Raw genomic sequence first — 20471 nt, forward strand, 5'->3', positions numbered from 1 at the left:
AAGCATGCGCAATGTGGCATTCTTTGACTTAGAAAATACTCGAGTCACTCATCTATTATGAGCCACTGGCGTGGCTCAGTCGGTGAAGGCGCTTGCCTGCCAGTCTGAAGTTGCGCTCGGGCACAGGTTCGATCCCCGCTTGGACAGATTACCTGGTTGGGTTTTTTCCGAGGTTTTCCCCAACCGTAAGGTGAATGCCAGGTAATCTATGGCGAATCCTCGGCCTCATCTCGCCAAATACCATCTCGCTATCACCAATCTCATTGACGCTAAATAACCTCGTAGTTGATACAGCGTTTTTAAATAACCAACTAAAAAAATCAACTATTATGTTCCTCATTGTACAGTATTGTATTATATTTAATTTCAGTTGGTACTACACATCAGATACTGAAGTACGAGAGACAACACTGCAGGAAGTAATGGAAGCAAGTGCCTACATGTTGTTCTATACGAAACTATCAAGTGATGCTGCTCCTCTAATTGTGAATTAGAGTTTATTTGCTGCTTTAGTTACATTTTAGTGTACTATGTTTACATAATAAAAGATAGACTGACTGAAGAGTATAAATTATTAAAAATAACAATAGCCATGCCATATTAGGTCTTATAACATCGATGAAATAGTTAATATTTTGAATGCAGTTATACTTCTCCACTTGCTGGTGAATTTAAGGTGATGGACCACTGAAATTTATATTTTTGAGACTACTGGTGGGATTTTTTTCATTTTTTTACCACTAAGTAGGACCATGTCAATAAGTATATATATATGGTCAAAGTTTTATATAGATTGGGTGAAAAATGTAGCTACGGTAATTACTTTAATTTAAAATATTGATACACCACTGCTACCCATTGCATCCATTCAGTTTGTAAGATATTTTAATGTCCTTATGGTCAAAGTGTAGCTAATAATGAGATCCATGTATTCCTGTATTTGTTTTTTTGTGCTCCCTTTAGGTCAAGGGAAAAGAAATATTTTTTTTTTCCCCCACTTGAATAATAGAGATACAGGGTGGCACAAATTTATGTGTATGATGTTTCACAGACTGCAGTAAACAAAGTAATTAGCAATTTTATTAACATAATGGAACATGAACTTAACACCTTAATCTCAAACCTTACAACTCTGTTCTCCATGGCGTGGACCACCAATGCACCATCCAAATCGATACATGCCTGGAGATGAAGAGCAATATTGTCACAAACAGCTCAACAGAGCCATACTGATATCCTGTGATAGCTGCCTGTAGCTCGGCCAAATTGTGGATGCGATGTTGATACACTTTGTCTTTTGAAAGACCCCATAAGAAAAAGTCCGGTGATGTCAAATTAGGAGACCAAGGTTGCCACTCCACAGCTCCATGTCGACTAACCCAGCATTGCGGGAATGTTTTGTTCAACCACTCTTGCACTGGTATGGCTTAATGTGGCAGTGCTCCATCTTGCTGTGACCACAGGTCATTAATGTTTGGTTGCATAGACAATAAAGAGTACACAGTGTCTGCAAACAATTGCAGGTAACTTTCTCCAGTAATGGTATCATCAAAAAAGAATGGGCCAATCAACCCATCACGAGAGACACTGCCCGATACCATGACACCAGGACTTTTTTCGTGAATACTGATGTTTACATTAGGGTTTTCTTTCCGCCAGTGTCGGTTACCACTTCCGGAAACATGAAATTTGGCCTCATCTGTCTAAATGATGTGTTCTTCCAAACCTGGATTTTCCTGCAACATTCCCAGTCCTGAGTCCTGACCATTATTCCCACTTCTGGCTACATTGAAACTTTTTTGCCCTGAATTTGAAATACTACAGTCTGTGAAACATATACATGAATAGGTATATAGGGTACATGTAAGAATTTGTCTCATGTTCTATGTTACTGAGAAAGAAAGTAGTACTGGGGTACATGGTCCACACCCTTCTGAACATAACTACCAAATTTCATGACTGTATCTTAAAACACTCAGGAGAAAAACAAGATGAAGTAAAAAAAAAAATGTCGAAACTATGTAGTGGTGGGCGGGAGATAGCACAGACTTTTAACAATGGCGACAATAACGCATGTTCTAGTGCCCATAGGGACACCAAAATTAGCAGATATGCTATTTAAATGCTGAGAATTTTTTAACATACAAATTAAAAAAAAAAACGTGATTTTTTATCCCAAAAGCAACATTTTTCAGTGGTCCATTGCCTTAAAATTGTAATACGGACTTATATTTATATTTAGGGACCCTATTTTATGGCAAATAAATTGGTCTATAGCACTACTATTAAAGGCACCAGAGCAGTGATTATTATTCATTTATATATTTTTGTAATAGGGCGTATTTCACAAAATATTTAATTTTATTCTCTAAATACTAATAAGCCATCTAAATAATAAATAATCACCTTGTGTAAATTTGTGGTTTAATTACGGTATCTTATTTAATTGCAGAAAAAAATCACGAAACTTTTTTTTTCGAAACCATTTTCATTTAATGTATAGTAAAGAACCAGTGCTTACCTAAAGTTGAAACCTGAGTTTGTATTACTCACGTAAAATTCTGTTTCCTTAATTGCTTCATAATTCTATATACAATACACGAATTAATTTTTTATACACTTACATTTATGTTACTTTCACCATTGCTTAATAACTTCATTATACAGAATCAAATTTGAAAAGTCTGAGCATGATACAGTGACGTCACAAACGAAGCTGCATTGAAAAGTGTCCCTTTCTTGTCGCATTTAAATAAACTAATACTTGAGACAAATGAATGGGGGGAATATGTTTCATTATTCACATGTATTTCATTATTATTTCGCGATTTTTCTTCCTAAATTCTCATTTCGCGCTTATAAATCTTTTAAAATAATATATATTTTTGCATGTTACACTCAGGGAAACATAAATACAATTATTACAAGAAATTTTTATGGATATACTGTTATAAAAAAAATAGGGTCCCTATTTATACTTCATTAACATATCACAGAAACAGTTCTTGGTCCTTATGTAACAAACGTCACAGTGTCTCAAATCAGGTAAAATATGTATATTTATGAACTTTATGAATATGAATATGAATTTTTCTGAATTGTTCCTTTCATAACGAAATATGAATTAAAACTTTTCTTAATTTATTTTGTTTAAAGTTGTAATATTTATAGCTCTTGTACATAAATTAGATACACTGTTTATATGCATTTATATGTACTTGGCTGTACAAATAAATCAAATACTACTTTTTCTAGATTAGGAAGAGAGTTTGATTGCAAGATAGAAAAGGATTTTAGCTTGTGTGTTTGCTTTTAATTAACTCTCTGAATTTTGGCTTAACTACTTGATTCTTACAGTGGATAGTTCTTTTTGTGTTTTTTGAATCAAGGTAAAGTCTTATTTTTTTAATAAATAAAGAATAAAGCTACGATGTTTTCTTTTTCTTTCATGTATTGTGCACTTTAGAAAAATTACGTCTTAACTTTGTTAGTCATAGTGTTTACCTTTCCACTTTTTTTTTCCTTCTTCCTGTCAGACTTGTACTCTTAAGTTTTGGTCCCAACTTTTGAAACCTATTTCTGCCTCAAATGTTATGTTTTATATTTACTGTTTCACGACTTTTAAAGTACACATCATGGAGCGAGACTTGGCATATGAGTTGTGCGAGAAGGGAAAGGATGGGCAATCAGAAAGAGAGTTGTTTTCAGAATAGTTAATATGTATTACACTAATCTACTGACATGGAGGTTTATCTAAAACCTTACCTTCCCCTCCATACTCACTGGTGTATAGCCACAGTGTATGTTAAGGTCATACGACAGGCCTTCCCTCTTCTACTGTAATATTATTGTACACTTAAAACTTAGTTAATACAATCATATAAACATGAAACAGCTTATTTGTATTCCATGACTTCGTAGTAATCAATTGAACCTCTATAAACATTTTGGAAGATGTAATTAAGGAAAGATTTAGTTATTTAATGTTATGAACGCTGTTTGTTCCATAATTTTACTGTATTCTTTTTCACTTATGTAAGATTACATGTATGGTATTTCTAATAAAATTGACATAATTTTTTTAATGTCCAGAAATATATATTATTTAACTTCATGCACAGTAAATTACTAAAACTTTCTTTAGAACTGAAAAACATACAATAAGTGTAACCAATTTAATCACTACAAAATAACAATACAAATGTATTTGTATAAATTATATAGTAATGTTTAATGCTCTGAGTTTTATATACATGCACTGGAGTCCTAACTGCGTTGTATGAATGAAAAGTAAATGTTTCTCATGTTCAACAGTAGTTCGTGTATCCTCTGTGGCCGTAATTACCTTTCATCCGTTCATAAGATTATTTTCGCAGTTTAGATTTGGCTCATCATTCTCCAGATCATTTGAATGTACCAGTAATACCTGATGATCTCTTTCTTGTGTTCTTTAGAAATTGCTTATAGGCCCTACATGTTTTCTCCTGCTCATCATGTGTGGATCCTTGTGTGTTGCAGAGTTTTGGTTGAGACTAGTCTCACATCATCTGCGAATCCTAGATTAGCTATATTCAGTCTTCTCTGTCTGGGGAACTCTTGTTTTGGTTTATACTAGTTTCATTCTGGCAGTGGATTAGAGATTAGCTGATTTATGTTAAGTTCCTTATGCTCAAAGTTTGTTTAGTGTGAAACTAGTCTCATCCTGGCAGTGAATCAGAAATTAAGCTGTATTCAATCTCTTATCCTCAAGAACTCTTATTTTGGCTGAAACTTTTCCTGTCATGACAATGAATTAGGAATATTCAGATTCCTACATCCCAATCACACTTTGTATGGCCGAGACTAGTCTCAAATCTATTAATCAAAGAGTTGTGTTCAGTCTTCTATGTCCCAGGAAGTCTTATTTTGATTAATGCTGTTTTCATTCTGGCAGTGAATTAGAGATATCTGATGTATATTGAGTCTCATACGAGCAAGACTTATTTTGTTTGAAACTAGACTCATCCTTGCAATAAATCATAGGTTACTGGTATATTCATTCTTCTAATCTTAAAAATTCTTATTATGACCGAGACTTCTCATCCTGGAAATGAATTGGAAATTATCTGAATAGTATTAAGCCTCCTACTCCTCGAATTCTCATTGTTTTAATTTAGACTACTCTCATAATTATCTGTGAATCAGAAATGAGTTATATTCAGTCTTCTGTGCCTGAGGAACTCTTACTTTGGTTGATACTATTTTCATTCTAGCAGTAGATTAGAGATTAATTAATTTATTATTCAATTGCATATGCTCAAGACTTACGTTGTTTAAACTAGACTCATTCTTACAATGAATCATAAGATATTCTATACTCAAGAAATCTTATTATGACTGAGACTTCTCATCCTGACAATAAATTAGAAATTATCTGAGCATCTTATGCCTGAAATTCTCATTGTTTTAGTTGAGACTAGTCTCATCTTGGCAGTGAATCAGAATCAGCTGAGTTACACAGTCTCCTTCTTTCAAAAACTTTTGTTTTGGTGAGACTATCTTCATCCTAGCAATGAATTTGAAATTAGCTATATTATATTCAGCCTCTTGCATCTCAATATCTCGTTGTTTTGATTGAGATTTGTCTATTTCAGTAATGAACTATAAATTACTTTAGCTGTTTTTATTCCCCATAATTCTCAATATATTTTGTTTCAATTGGGAATGATATTTTAACAATGAATCAGAGTTGAGTTGTATTAAGAATCCTAGTTCTTAGAATCTCATTTTTGTGCTTGAGGCTAGTCTCAGTAGTGAATCAGAGAGTAAGTAATTCTCTTTATGTGTTTTTTAAACAAACATCACTTTGCTTTGTTTTGTTCCTTCATATATTGAGTACAAATATCTGACTGAAGGAAATTAATTTCTCAGATTCAGCTTCCTTCTAAAGTACTGAAATTTAAAACTGTGCTAAAAATTATTGCAAATCTGGTAAATTTTATTAAGGCTCATCTGCTAAATGACAGATTACTTTCAATATTCTGAGATGAAATGGACAGTAAACACAATGTTTTCTTCATTTTGAATTCCATTGGCTTTCTAAGTGCAAAGTACTATCCAAGTCATTTCAGTTAGGACGCAGCTGTTGTTTGCAAATGAGTGCAATTTTGATTTATTTTATTTATTCATTAAAGACATCAGCTCAAAGAATTTGAGTGACTACAAGGGTCCTGAATACAATAAACATGTACAATATAATGTGATTTGAGACATTAAAGAAAAAAAAGAAAGTTAATAGAAATGATGATGTAATATTTGAAGAGAATCCTTGATAATTTTATAAGAATAGACATTACATAATAGAACCTCTACTGCCAAACAGCAAACCAGTGACAGACCATTCTTGTTGAAGGTTTATTAAGAGTATTGTCCTATCTTTCAGACATTTGTTAAAATAAAATGAGCTAAATCTATCTCTTTAAGAAGGTTCTTGGACTTCTTGAAAACATTTGATACTTCAAATTCAAATTTATTCACAATTTACATTTGAAATTATACATATGAATATATACCCGAAATGAGCATATGCTCGTGCTCGAGTACAGTCCAGTAGTCTACATAAATTTTAGAGAGAACAATAATAATGTTGATGTTAGAAATAATAGTAACATCCGTGACGGAGATGATACAAAGATAGTAATACAAATTAATTCATTAATAATAATAATAATAATAATAATAATAATAATAATAATAATAAAACAAAAATATTTACAATAATAAAATAAATACTAAGACGGATAAAATAAAATATAAAACCACTTAGCCAGAGTTAACACAACTTAAATAAGCATATAATAACCAGAAAAAAAATTAACTCGAAAATCAACAGAAAAGTTCGTTGTATCGCAGACGACAGCAACCGCCATATTGACATTGTGTTATGCATTATTGGTAGTAGGGGGGAGCCAAAAATAAAATAAAGGCTTTCGAGAAAAAATAGTATAGGTTAGTTATAAGGAATATCTGCAGATTATTTACACTTCTTGAAACACTGGAATGATTTTTGACGGAAAAATTACTGTTGATTCTGAATTTTTGAAAGGGGTTTGTGACCCCTTTGAAACAGAAATTTGAAGTCTAGAAGTCCATTTTTCTAAATAACTTTTATGACAAGTTTCTCTGGGTTTGCAATCCATTTCATGCTGACATTTACTAGAACAACCCTTCTTCACGTATCATATAAAAAGGGTAGTTAATCGGGCTTACAGATAATAGTGGGCTTAAAATGCAATTTAGAGGTTTTGGTTTGGCTTGATTCTGGATCTTGCCTTCAATGAAAAATGAATATGGTGCCCTGAATTATTTGAAAGTGTATTGAAAATCTTTTTGCAATTTTCTGTGACCCATTTTCATGTGAGAAAGGATTTTTATCGCTCATTGGAATAAAAAAAAAATGCAAAAATCGTCTTGGTGTTTGTGCTGTTTGTCGACTAGAGTTGACCAATATACAGCCAGACAATAGCAGCTGTGCAAGTATCGGCAAGTTGAACCATTTCATTGAAGGAAACAAGACGAAGACCATTGTTATTGGAAGAAAACTAAAGAAGGCAAACTTATCAATTCTAAATGAGGCAGTGAAACAAGTAGACAGCTTCAAATACTTGGGGTGTACTATAAGTAGTAACATGAGCTGCTGTCAGGAACTTAAAAGGAGGATAACAATGGCAAAGGAAGTTCTTCATAGACAAAGGAGCATCTTCTGTGGACCTCTGGAACTGAAATGTCTTCGAGGTAGAAGAGAGAACAATTTTAATGTTTGACATAAATAGTGACCCTCGTGGTTTTCTATGCAACCTGTCTTGCTCCATTGTCTATTTAATGTAGATACTGTAGGTATCTCAAGGTTTACCACTCAATAGTTCAAATTCTGTTCAGTTCAACAGAAATGGAATGAGGCAAGTGACCAACAGATTAGGAGCTCACATAAATTCTTCTTAAAAGCACCAAATTCCCTTGTAAGGACTCGTGATTGCGTACCTTTAATTGGTTCTCTTCCCATTCACCCCTTCTTTCGTTGTGATTTGTTCATATCTGAGTCATTCCATGTCAAATCGCACAAAATTATACAAATTTTTACCTTCATATTTCTGATTGCGTTTATATTTTTTTTACCAACTCTATGGGTCTAATAAACCAACAAGTGTATTTTTATTTCCTCCTAAGTCCACATGTTTTTAAAACATTACATCTTAAAATTCGTTAAAAATGTCGCACAATGCATCATATTTCTGACGATATTGATGTTAAAATTTTTTTGAAAAATGCATTTAAAAGCTTAAAGTACTGTCTTTTATTAAATATTTACTAACTAATTTTAATATAATTATTACAAATATTTTTTTATAATTCAATTTTTAAATGTTATATATCAATGTGAAATAGCCCTATTAAAAATCTAAAAAAATTCTTACTAGGTGCACCGAAGTATTCTTAATAATTCCAGAAAGAATCAGAATGGGATCTCCAATAATTTAATGGAAATTTAATTACTTACGACACAGTGTGTAGCGGTCGGCGCAGCAGCAGTGGACGGGAAGCGTTAAAGTGCGCTGGGAGGTTTATCGGCGCTGGATGATTGACTGAACGTTGCAACATTACACCCAGTACAGATCAAGTCACTCGGGGAAATGCTGATAATTTACTTATTATGATATCTTCAAATATTTGTACAGTATGCTTTTTAAATGTTTCTTTTCATTCACACTTTAAATTTTTATTCGCCTACCTTCTTTCTTGAAAGAAAATTGTTTTATTAAATCTTCTGTTTTTGACAACGAAATGAAAGAATGTAATTTTAATGTACCAGTTATTGGTTTTAGATTGTGGTATCTGGCCTGCAAATTTTCAGTGTGTTTTTTGTGCTTATTGAATGGACAAAATATAAATGACACGTTAGAAATGTTTTTTGTGACCAACCAAACAGTGTTTTTTTTTTTTTTTTTTGGTGTTGTTATAGGATCTTGTATAGGCTGGCTCTCGTGGCAAGTCTTTTAACAGTTTCTCCAATGCCATCACATGGACCTTTACCACGCGATGTTGCAAAGAATTGTCATTCAGCACTAATTCCATAATCGTCTTCATGTAAGCAATTATTTTTAAGATTTTTTTTTTTTTTGTGAACTTGATCCATTGGAAAAGTAGATGATTTTTTTTCATATCGTTGAATTCTTGCTTTAAGAAATTGACTGCTTCGGATTGAAAAAAAGTAAAAGGGATCGGTGTCATGTTTCATGGTTTCTGAGATGACAATACTTTTGTGACGAATTTCTGTATCTCCTTTGAAATATACTACGAAAGGATGTATTGTGGATTGGCATATGTTCCAATGCACATCTTGTATTGAATCTTGTATTACAATAATGAATAATTTTCAGAAAAGTCTGCAATAACTATGTAATTTTCAGGTTGTACATTTCTTTGCATTCCGTCAAAAATAAAATATGGCTGACTTTTGAAGGGATGACTATGCATCTTCTACATGAAAAACTTTACATGCTAGGGAGCCTTTTACTTTTTTAAACTTTTCACGGGGGTATCGTTTCTGCTATAACTTTCTTTTCTTGATAGGGGATTCTTTTGACATCAAACTCTTGTTTAATTCCTCAATATTAGTGATTTCTAGCACTGTACCCATAGAACTGTTAGAAGAAGAACTGGGATAATCACTTTCTCTGTCCGCACTTTCATTTGATTCATGTTTATTAATATCACAAGAACTGCCAGCTCCACATATAATTTCACCTGACCTATCCAGAAATTGATTGATTTTTACGGAATGAATCACATATTTGCACATTCAAAGACTCCTTTAAATTGAGCTTTATCAATTAGTCGCGACTTACGCGTCTTAGTGTACTTTTCTTTTTAAAAGCGTGATTAGGAAGGTAAATGGATTTAAACACTTGTTACATATTACGCGATCTTCACCATCACTCATGTTGTATAGAAGTCACGTCACTGCGTGAAATTCAAACCCAAACTGATTATTTTTCTCTTCTATATTTTGTCTCCTGCCATCTGTTTACTCCCATAAAGTTTACTGCCTTACTCAGCTTTGCTATCATCAAACAATTGGCTATATTACAATATAAACATACAGCACTGTGAAGGGCTTCCCCTCTTAGCTGAGCTGACAATAATAAAATAACTTTAGATAAGATATTTACTGTTCCTTAAGGTATTAATAATTTGATGATTAGTATGGTGACATCAGATGCAATGGGGGATTTCGTAAAACTGTCCCCGGGCAGCCTTCTAGCCTATGGCTGCAAGCAGTTCATTAGCTGGGCATCGCGAGCGTGTGCATGCCTCCGGAAAATAAAAGGTTAGAAATGTATGAGTGCCGATCCCACATTTATAAATGCAGTAGTTTACAGATTATACATCAGCGAACAAGTCTATATTTTTTCAGATTTTTAACTTGGCTATTTAATATAGTAATTTTGCTTTGAAAAAGAAATGATTAAAATAATAGGCCAAATTTTAAATTTATTTGTGATAGGCCTAAAGTAATAAAAAGTCTTGTATTTAGTCTTTCAAATGCGCCAAACCGCAAATCTCAATTATATGTAGACACAGAGTTCCAAGTGAGTCTATGTAACAGTGCGCGCATAATTTGCGTAACTTCAAATAGTCATAACTACACAAATAATTAATAATTGTGAAAATAAAACTATACGGGTCTCCTTATTTGATGTCTGGAATTCATGAAAAAAAATTCGACCACATCCGAGAAGGTCGTGTTTTATTGCTGTGCGATTTGACGTGGAATGACTCATCTGCACTACTGGTACATACACTGTAGCCTACATGTTGTATTTCATTACTTTAATTCGAGTATTGGATCATTGGGGTTTCTTTAAATCCCTTGTCAATTTTTTATTATTTTTTTACGGCCAAACTGCAAGATCATTGCGAGACTGTCAACAATGCTGTTGATTGGATTGATGCCCTCTATCGCCGTGCTTGCGAACTGTTATATACAGGGTGTTTCAGAGGTGATGTTACAAACTTTCAGGATGATGGCGAAGGGCACATGTATCAATTTGAGATAAGGAACCCTGGTCTGGAAATGACCAAGTAAAAAGTTACAAGCAAAAATAATTGTGTGGAAATTAAATAATTTTATTTCTCTGTACACCTTATTTATGTGTATTTATCTGTATATCTTACACATACTGTATTCATCTGTCGTTTACGTTGTCTACTTACAGTATTCCATTCAATGCACTGTCTGAGGGGTGGGGACAGGAAACTAGACTAAAGAAATGCAGATAGCGTAATGTGTAATGGACATTGTTGGTCCTGATATGCACGTCTGTAGACAGCAGTGTATGTGTACAAGTTGCAGTGTCCAGTCGATCAGTCCTAGTGAAATGGAGGAATAAGCAGACCTGATTTTCGAATACGGATGAGCCAATGGGAACAGTACCGGTAGATAAGCTCACATTGAATCAGGCAAGTACCCACGTAGGAGACATCCGGCCCATACCATTTTTCCACGACTGTTCCAAAGGTTAAGGGAAGGAGGGCCGTGTTGCCAAATTACAATTCCATTTCTACACAACTATTTTTGCTTATAACTTTCGAGGCAGTCATTTCTGGACCATGATACATGTGCCCTTCGCCATCATCCCTGAAAGTTTGTAACACCATCTCGGAAACACTCTATGTATTAATGCATAACCGTGGATGTCTTGCGAAACACTCTCTGCAGGTTTTGTAGTGTATAGGAGTGTAGGGAATCACTCGTGGCATTTATCTCTTTGATAATTTTACAGATCGGTCTTTAAGATGGCTAGACTGCTTTGGGTCACATCGTTTACACACAGTCCACTATATATACAGTCGCGAAGCTCAATATGTAGTAAAAATGCAAACATGGGTAGTTGCCCACCACTAGGATCGCTACTATCGCCTCATCATCGCAGATCTCTCTCCTAGCAGCCGAAAAATATGTTAACACTTTCGTTATCGTGTTCTTTTGGAAAAATTAACACCTTCCTTCCATTATTGAAATATTAAATGCATAAAGTTAATTTGTTATTTTAATGACTTATATTAAATTCCACCATAAACTCGAAGATACCTGAAAGAAATAAGTTAATATAATTTTTGTTTGTGCAAAAAGAACTGAAATTTACTATAATAGCTTCACTCATTCAAGATTATAGCGATAATTAACAATGAAACCAATAAATATTAATTTGTATTTCTCTTTACAACAATAATAATGTAAATATGAATTAATGGAGTAACTTACGTGTACCGGTACTTGTAGTGTAGGCTTACGTAGTTAACAAAGTGAGATGAGGTTAAGCAATAATAATCACACCAGAATTGGAAATAAAACGTGATCAATAAATTTTATTGCAACAGACTTTTTCTACGTCTCTAGTAAAGCAACAAATAAAAATAACAACAAAATTAACAGCTATAATTAAAAACATATCCTTTGAAGAAAAAAGTAGGCCTAAGCAATAATAATCCCACCAGAATTGAAAATGAAACGTTAGCAGTAAATTTCATTAAAACAAATTTAATTTTTCTACGTCTTTAGTAAAATAACACATAAAAATAATAACAAAATTAATAGCTACAATTAAAAATATATCCTCTGAAAAAAAAAGTAGATCTAACCTTTATTTCTCTGGATATTTAGCAGCTTAAGTGACAGAACTTTAACCGGTATCTAATGTCCTTTCGGTTAGACTGAAACATTACATTGTGAAATTTAAGGATATAATGCATTCTAACAGTCACAAAGAACTTCAAATTAACAGTTTTGTTTCTGCACAGCATTCTTGTGGAAACCCAGGAACCTTTCTGAATCTTTCGGAAATCGGAAAAAAGATAACTTTGGCCTCTTTCTCTTACTGTTGCTACAATTTATAGCACTACAAACGTCTCCTCCTTGTCCCATATTATTATTCCAATTATTATATTATAGCCATTAACATTTTAATTATAACCAATAAGGAACATCGAGCTAGCACTCGATAGAAATGACACAGTCCAAAGTCTACCATGGACAGTCTATTGTTTATAGTTGCTAACCGTTTGGAGCGCTTTATCACGAGATTTGCAAAAAACACCTCAAGCTTCGCGACTGTATATAGTAGACTGTGGTTTACAGCTTAACCATGTTTTTATAGTAACTATATATTTCTGGATTGGTCGGCCCCGGGATATGAACCTGGGACCTCTCGAATGTAAGTTTACTGTTTAATTACTGAGACATTTTGCTCTGTCACTAAATTTTATGGCAAACATTTTCTGTTTAAACTCTACGTGAGTCACATTTTGGCATTATTCTACACCAGAGATTATATTGGTGTTTTGTACGTTTCCAACAGATGGCGTTCATAATAGAAACTTTTGATTTAACATTTGTAATTTGTATGCAATCATTGATAGATTGGTATTATGCTTGTTTGTTTACGCGTGCAGGTTAAATTCCTATGTGTGATTTTGTATAAGTTTGGTTTGTAAATGTTAAATTTAGAGTATCGTCATGGTTAAAGAAATCGTTCAAGATCGTGAAACTACAATAAAGAAACGTCGTAAAGGAGGAACAAGTAGTGCATCTTCAACTCCTCCAAAGATCCCAGAGGGCGACATTTATAAGGTTAGTTTATTAGCTATGACGGTACTAATTGTACCCGAATTACTATTCAGACATGATTTGAGATTTTCACAGTGATCAACATAGTGTCTGAATTATACTGCTTCACAATTGCGTCACAAAACAAAGGTAGGATTGGTGACAATGGTACACAGACTACTCAACATACCAATGAGCCAATAAGACTGTAAAGAACAGTTAAACACAAATACATAGCACAAGAAAAGGGATACAACCCTGACATAATAGACAATATAATAAAAACAAAACAGAATTATAAAAAAAAGGTCAATGTAGAGTATTCACCGCTCGCTGAACGAATATTGCTTAAACGAGCGTTGAGCGACTTCCGCCGAGTTTGGAATAAATACCGACGCACTTAGGTTAGGTTAGATTAGTTCAGGCTTTTATTATCTCGTCAAGATGTTTAGGATTAGTGTAAAACTGGCCTATGTCTCCTATAGTGGGCGGGACATAAGTAACATTCACCCAAAAGCACACAAGATTGCAACCTCATTCAAGAAATTAAATTACAACACAAAACACTCTACAAAAGCATGTCATCACACAAACAAACCAATACAACCACAGAAGTGTATGCAAATTCAAATGCAATATCTGCAACAACTTCTACATAGGACAGACAAGCAGATCATTTCAAACATGTTACAAAGAACACATCACAGCCATAACCAAATCATAAAACACTTCCACATACGCAGAACACATCACAAATGCCAACCACACCTACAGCAACATAAACACAGATATCTCCAACGGAAAAACCAGAAACTAAACACACTAGAGCAATATGAAATGTACAGACACACAAAAAGACACCCGCACCAAATTCTCACCACGTAACTCAATTTCAGAAGACACACACTTTTTTTTTTTTTGACTTCACATTATACTGCACAAACATCCCACAGGAAACGCAATCAGAAGGCGCAAAGACCAATTCTGAGGATAGCTCACAGGCTGAAACTAGTCAACAAGGTACCGTAACCTAGTATTTAACACGTGAAAGCAATATAAACTTTATATTCCGAGAAAACTATGAATGAATGAATTGCAGATCAAGTTACTCTCCATTCTGTTGTAATTTATAGCCTTTGTACCAACTGAAACTATTTCTCTATCAAAATGTAAGTATTCATTAATTGTGAGTGATATTATACACATTAGAGGCCTGCATTGCAATAAAAATAACTGATCAAGAGTCATTATATTACATGCAGTTAGTTGTTTAATAGTAGGCTACGAGACTGTGAAAAACTACTAAATTCTTTAGGTCTAAATCTTGATTCTTATTTTCAGCAATGTAAAAAAGTAGTTCATTATTAAAACAATATTTGCATAGCAATAAATTCATTATCTAAGTTATACTTGGTGTAATGAAGTGTATTGCCAAATGTTGAGCAATCGAAAAGGAGAGTATGAAGTATGTTCAAATTTTTGTTTCAGAATGTTATCGAATTTGAAGAAACAGAGGCATCTGCTCGTGACCCTGAAAATGACATGCTTTTGTTCCGTAAAACTTGTGATGATATTCGCAAATTAATGGAAGAAATTTCAGAGTTGAAAGCACAGAACTCTGGTGTAAACAATGAAGAAATAACCGCAGAAATATCAGAAAAGAGAATTCAGGCATCATTACTGTTTGTTGTATTAAAAAAATTAAATCGACTAGAGAAATTTCGCACCAAGACTTCAAGAGATACATTAAATCGGGAGAAGCAACAAGTCGACAGTTACCACCTCCAGTTACAAAATTTGCTTTATGAAATATTGCATTTAAAAAAGGAAGTTACTAAATGTCTTCAGTTCAAGTGAGTAGCTTACAATTACTACTAATTTACGAGCTGTACTAATTGTTAATGTGGGTATCATATAAATGGACCTGAAAGAACGGTAAAATTATTAGTAGGCTATGATTTCTTTTGAGAAGGAAACAAACTATGTGTCCTGTGTTGTGCATTTATAGCATGTAAAAGAATCTAGTTTATTTGATAAAGGGCTCTGGGCAAATTTTGTTAGCCATTGTATTGTATTGTATTGTATTGTATTTATTAACATTCCATGGTATTCATACATGCTTACAGCTAGAATATGGAACAAGTCAAAAAACTTAATACTATCATCAACCACAATCAATTTTGATGCTTAGTAATATCTGAATTTGAAAGCATTGTTAAATAAAATGCTACCACTTGTCATGTCATTCTTCAATAGTTATTTGACCTTTGTAGTTTAATTAATTGTTTGATGGTGGTATAGGCCATTCATTATCTCATGAAACCAAATGCATTTGTGCGCCATAGCTTATAGTAAGGACCTTAGAATGAGGGTAAACAAGCTAGCTATACTGCAAATTGAAATGTAGTGAGGGAGGGAAACTTCTCAATCCACTTTCTCCTTCCCCTCATGCGCAGGTAGGTTTCACGAGATATAGAATAACCTATATATTTATCGATATGTTACGAATATGAATTCATTCATTCAGTGTTCTTCCCAACAGCAGGTCTTTCACTGCAAACCCTGCTTTCTCCAGTCTTTCCTATCTTCTGCCTTTCTCTTTGTCTCCTCATATGATCCATATATCTTAATGTCGTCTGTCATCTGATATCTTCTTCTGCCCCGAACTTTTCTCCCATTCACCATTCCTTCCAGTGCATCCTTCAGTAGCCAGTTTCTTCTCAGCCAGTGACCCAACCAATTCTTTTTCCTTTTCCTGATCAGTTTCAGCATCATTCTTTCTTCATCCACTCTTTCCAATACAGCTTCATTTCTTATTCCGCTGTCCACTTCACACGTTCCATTCTTATTCATATCCACATTTCAAATGTTTCTATTTGCTTCTCTTCACTTCATCGTAATGTCCATGTTCCTGCCCCGTACAATGCCACTCTCCATACAAAGCACTTCACTATTCTCTTCCTTAGTTCTTTTTTCAGAGGTCCATAGAAGATGCCCCTTTTTCTATTAAAAGCTTCTTTGGCCATTGCTATCCTCCTTTTGACTTCCCCTTGTCTGTAGACTTCACATGTTCCATTCTTCTCCATATCCACATTTCAAATGCTTCTATTTGCTCCTCTTTACTTCGTCGCAAAGTCCACGTTTCTGCCCTATACAATACAACACTCCATGCAAAGCACTTCACTATTCTCTTCTTTAGTTCTTTTTCCAGAGGTCCACAGAAGATGCTCCTATTTCCATTAAAAGCTTTTTTAGCCATTGCTATCCTCCTTTTGACTTCCTGTCAGCAGCTCATTATCCTCCATTCTTTTTACATGCCCATGCCATTTCAATTTCCTTTATTCGATCTCATCCATTGTGATTCCATCTGCTTACATCATTCGGATTTCAGTAGTTTGTTTTTTGTCTTTGGGATTTTCCAGCTGCTTTTCTCCAGAAATCCGTTTCAGTGACAATTTGTTGCTTGTTCATTGTCCATACCTCGGCTCCATATAAAACTATTTACAGCTTTTAGAGAACCCGGAGGTTCATGCCACCCTCACAAAAGCCCGCTATCAGTCCCTATCATGAGCAAGATTAATCCAGTCTCTACCATCATATCCCACCTCCCTCAAATCCATTTTAATATTATCCTCCTATCTACATCTTGGCCTTCCCAAAGGTCTTTTTCCCTCTGGCCTCCCAACTAACACTCTATATGCATTTCTGGATTCGCCCATGTGTGCTACATGCCCTGCCCATCTCAAACGTCTGGATTTAATGTTCCTAATTATGTCAGGTGAAGAATACAATGTGTGCAGTTCTGTGTGGTGTAACTTTCTCCGTTCTTCTGTAACTTCATCCCTCTTAGCCCCAAATATTTTCCTAAGCACCTTATTCTCAAATGTATAAAAATATACTTCGGAAAATTTACTTAAATAGTAATTGTTTTGTTAATAATGTTTCTGTTCCATATGATTGAGTTTAAAATGCCTATTATTTACCTACCATTGCTTACCTTCTTCTCAATTTCTTTATTTGAAGTTCCATTTCTTTCTGTTATTGACCCCAGATAGCTTAATTTATAGAGAAAAACACTGTGATACAGAATAATTTCGAGGGAAAAATTGTTCCGGGGCCGGGTATTGAACCTGAAATCTTGATTCGCATAACACACGTCACTGTTCGTTAACAGAAAACCACAATTTAAGTCACACAGAGTAAGTGTGCACTCAATGTTGGTTGCTTGACGGTTGTCAGCCCACTTTGAAATCTGTGGATATAGAGGGAAAAATTGGATCGGTGTCTGGTAGAGTTCCTGGGTAGCTCAGTTGGTAGAGCATTGGTACGTTTAACCAAAGGTCCCGGGTTCGATACTCGGCCCCGGAACAATTTTTCCCTCGAAATTATTCAAATCAACTTTACAGGGAGTTATATCTGAAAGCTTGATTTGCACTGTGATATAGAATTTTACGTTGCTATAAAGAAGGAAAGTACAGATGAAACAAACACATTTTAGCGTCACATTGTTGACAAATAACTCCATCTGTTAACACAACCATAAAGCATCTAATAGATGCTACAGAGTTACCAACAACGAAAAAAAAAAAAAAAAAGATGAAACAAGAGTTTTAAGTGGTGTGGACAAAAGGGAAATCACAATATTTATTAAAATGGATGTTATGTCTTCATGTTTGGTAAAACACAGATATATTGTTTTGTAATGTTATGTCTTGAATGTCATAATTTATAGTTCTGTTTCAGATCTAAAGATGAGGAAATTGATCTTGTACCTGTGGAAGACTTTTTCAAGGAAGCACCAGAATCACTTTCACGTCCAGTGAGTACTTGTTGCATACTGGTAAATACTGTACTTATGTTGTAAAGGGGCAAATGTACATCACTCTTCTCTACTTATATGTGTTTCATTATGAAACAGTTCTTTAGTTTTAGCTTTAAGGATTTATTATACAGGTACTTCAAAGAAGTTCCAGGTTCTCTTATCTTAGCAAAGAAATCCTTCACACTGCCAGACTAACAGAGTCCAGGAAGGTCTTTATCAGCCAGAGCTAGAGTTTTAGCAATTAACATTGCAACGGAAAATTATATATTTTTAAAAGAAATCTTTCACTTACTTTCTCATATATGAAATATGAAGAGAAATTATTGTAATGATACAAAAAGTAGATATAAAGATTTTCACGAAAATACACGTTTTCAGTATCCGTGTTGTCAAAATATGATTTTGGATATTCTCTTTTGCCTGTGTACAGTGACTTCTCCTAAACTGTTTGAAAAAGTATTTTTATTACTCTTTCAAAAGTCATCTGTACTTGACCAGGTATGAACTTAAAATTTTCATATTTAATAGTGACCATTGCACCACTGAAGAGTGGTGATGTGAAGGAAGACATCTGAAATGTATCTTAACATAGAAACTTTATGGTGCATATAGAGAAGTAACATTCCATTCTAAGGATAAACTTTGATTTGCTTACATATTATCTATCTATCTTCGTAGTGTATCCAGCTATTTGCTGACAACACGTGTTCCACTATGTTTCACTATGAATTTCCTCTTCTTACAAATGATGGGTAAAAAGTAGAAACCGGCAAATCAGACAAGACTCATGCCCGTACCCGGTTGCTGTCAGGCTTGGGTTCTGGCGATGCTACAAAGCAAGTTAACTTTTAGCCTGAACTCATTGAGCCCGGGTTTTATAGGTTCAGTCCAGGTGGGACCCACGAAAGCTTGCCTGTTTGCTCGTATTATAAGGTAGAGTGACTTGCATTCACGGAAGCCAGTCTGCGCTGGTTAAGATGAAACAGTACTAGTTTGAAACCTAAGTTCGTTGGCTATTTAGTCATTTAAAAAAATCTTTATTTTATGGTCCAACATGGCAGATATTTCTTGATTAAAGAAATACAGTTTTACGATTTATTGCACTACAGAATTCATAAATAAGACAATATTATACATTTTATATTCCTGCAAAGTGTATCTGACTCAACAAAATAGTAACATTTCGTAACTTGTGACTAGTTGAGAAGGGAAGGGAAGGGAAGTGAAGTTCGTAACTTGTGACTAGTTGAGAAGAGAAGAGAGAGGAGAGGGGAGGGGAGAAGAAAGGGGAGAGGAGAGGAGAGAGGAAAATATTTCATTTTAACTTTTTCCTTATCAACATTTAAAAACCTCATGAATACTTGTAAAATGTATAAAAGTTTTTCCTTCTTAGAATATTGATTTGCTATTTAACTTCTGAGGGACAGATTTCTTTTTATTTATGAAGCTGAAAGTTTGAATGGTTTGCATTAAATGTATATTACTACGATGAAAAGGAAAGTGCAAATAATTTATAATAACTGTTGGCATTTAATGAATATTATATTGACGAGAAAGAGAAGAGAGGAGAGGAGAGGAGAGAAAGAAATATGTTGGAAAGATATTGGTAACAATTATTATGAATATCAACAACTATTATAGAAAAATATTTCATTTTAACTTTTTCCTTATCAACAATTAAAAGCCTCATGAATACCTGTAAAATGTATAAAAGTTTTTCCTTCTTCAGAATACTGATTTGCTATTTAACTTCTGAGGGACAGATTTCTTTTTATTTATGAAGCTGAAAGTTTGATTGGTTTGCATTAAATTTATATTACTACGATGAAAGGAAAGTGCCAGTAATTTATAATAACTGTTGGCATTTAATGGATATTATGTTGACGAGAAATAGTTTTCTTTGTCTTTATTAACGGTACATTTCAGAAGACAACAAATTAAGTTTTTAGTAGTTTGTCTATATCTGTAGGCTTCTTGTCAGGTTTGAATGACTTGGTTCATATT

The 20471-nt window shown here is 34.0% G+C and overlaps 2 protein-coding genes across 4 annotated transcripts in view; both read left to right on the forward strand.

Moving 5' to 3' along the window:
* The window catches only part of Usp30 (ubiquitin specific protease 30), a 36059-nt gene extending 32630 nt beyond the window's left edge, over positions 1 to 3429 (forward strand). For both annotated transcript variants that reach the window (XM_069832887.1, XM_069832886.1), the window contains one exon: positions 371 to 3429. In XM_069832887.1, the coding sequence (XP_069688988.1) occupies positions 371 to 494 (124 nt within the window). In that variant the 3' untranslated portion in view covers positions 495 to 3429. The remainder of the gene's footprint in view (positions 1 to 370) is intronic.
* Positions 3430 to 13145: 9716 nt separating this feature from the next.
* The window catches only part of thoc5 (THO complex 5), a 29061-nt gene continuing 21735 nt past the window's right edge, over positions 13146 to 20471 (forward strand). Inside the window, exons 1-3 of one of the 2 annotated variants that reach the window (XM_069832889.1) lie at positions 13146 to 13253; positions 15134 to 15498; positions 18389 to 18464. In XM_069832889.1, coding sequence (XP_069688990.1) covers positions 15188 to 15498; positions 18389 to 18464 — 387 coding nt within the window. In that variant the 5' untranslated portion in view covers positions 13146 to 13253; positions 15134 to 15187. Of the gene's footprint in view, positions 13254 to 13449; positions 13670 to 15133; positions 15499 to 18388; positions 18465 to 20471 lie in introns of those variants that run through there. The other variant, XM_069832888.1, reaches the window with a different exon arrangement.

Source organism: Periplaneta americana, chromosome 8 (genome assembly GCF_040183065.1).
Source record: "Periplaneta americana isolate PAMFEO1 chromosome 8, P.americana_PAMFEO1_priV1, whole genome shotgun sequence".
NCBI classification, from domain to species: domain Eukaryota; kingdom Metazoa; phylum Arthropoda; class Insecta; order Blattodea; family Blattidae; genus Periplaneta; species Periplaneta americana.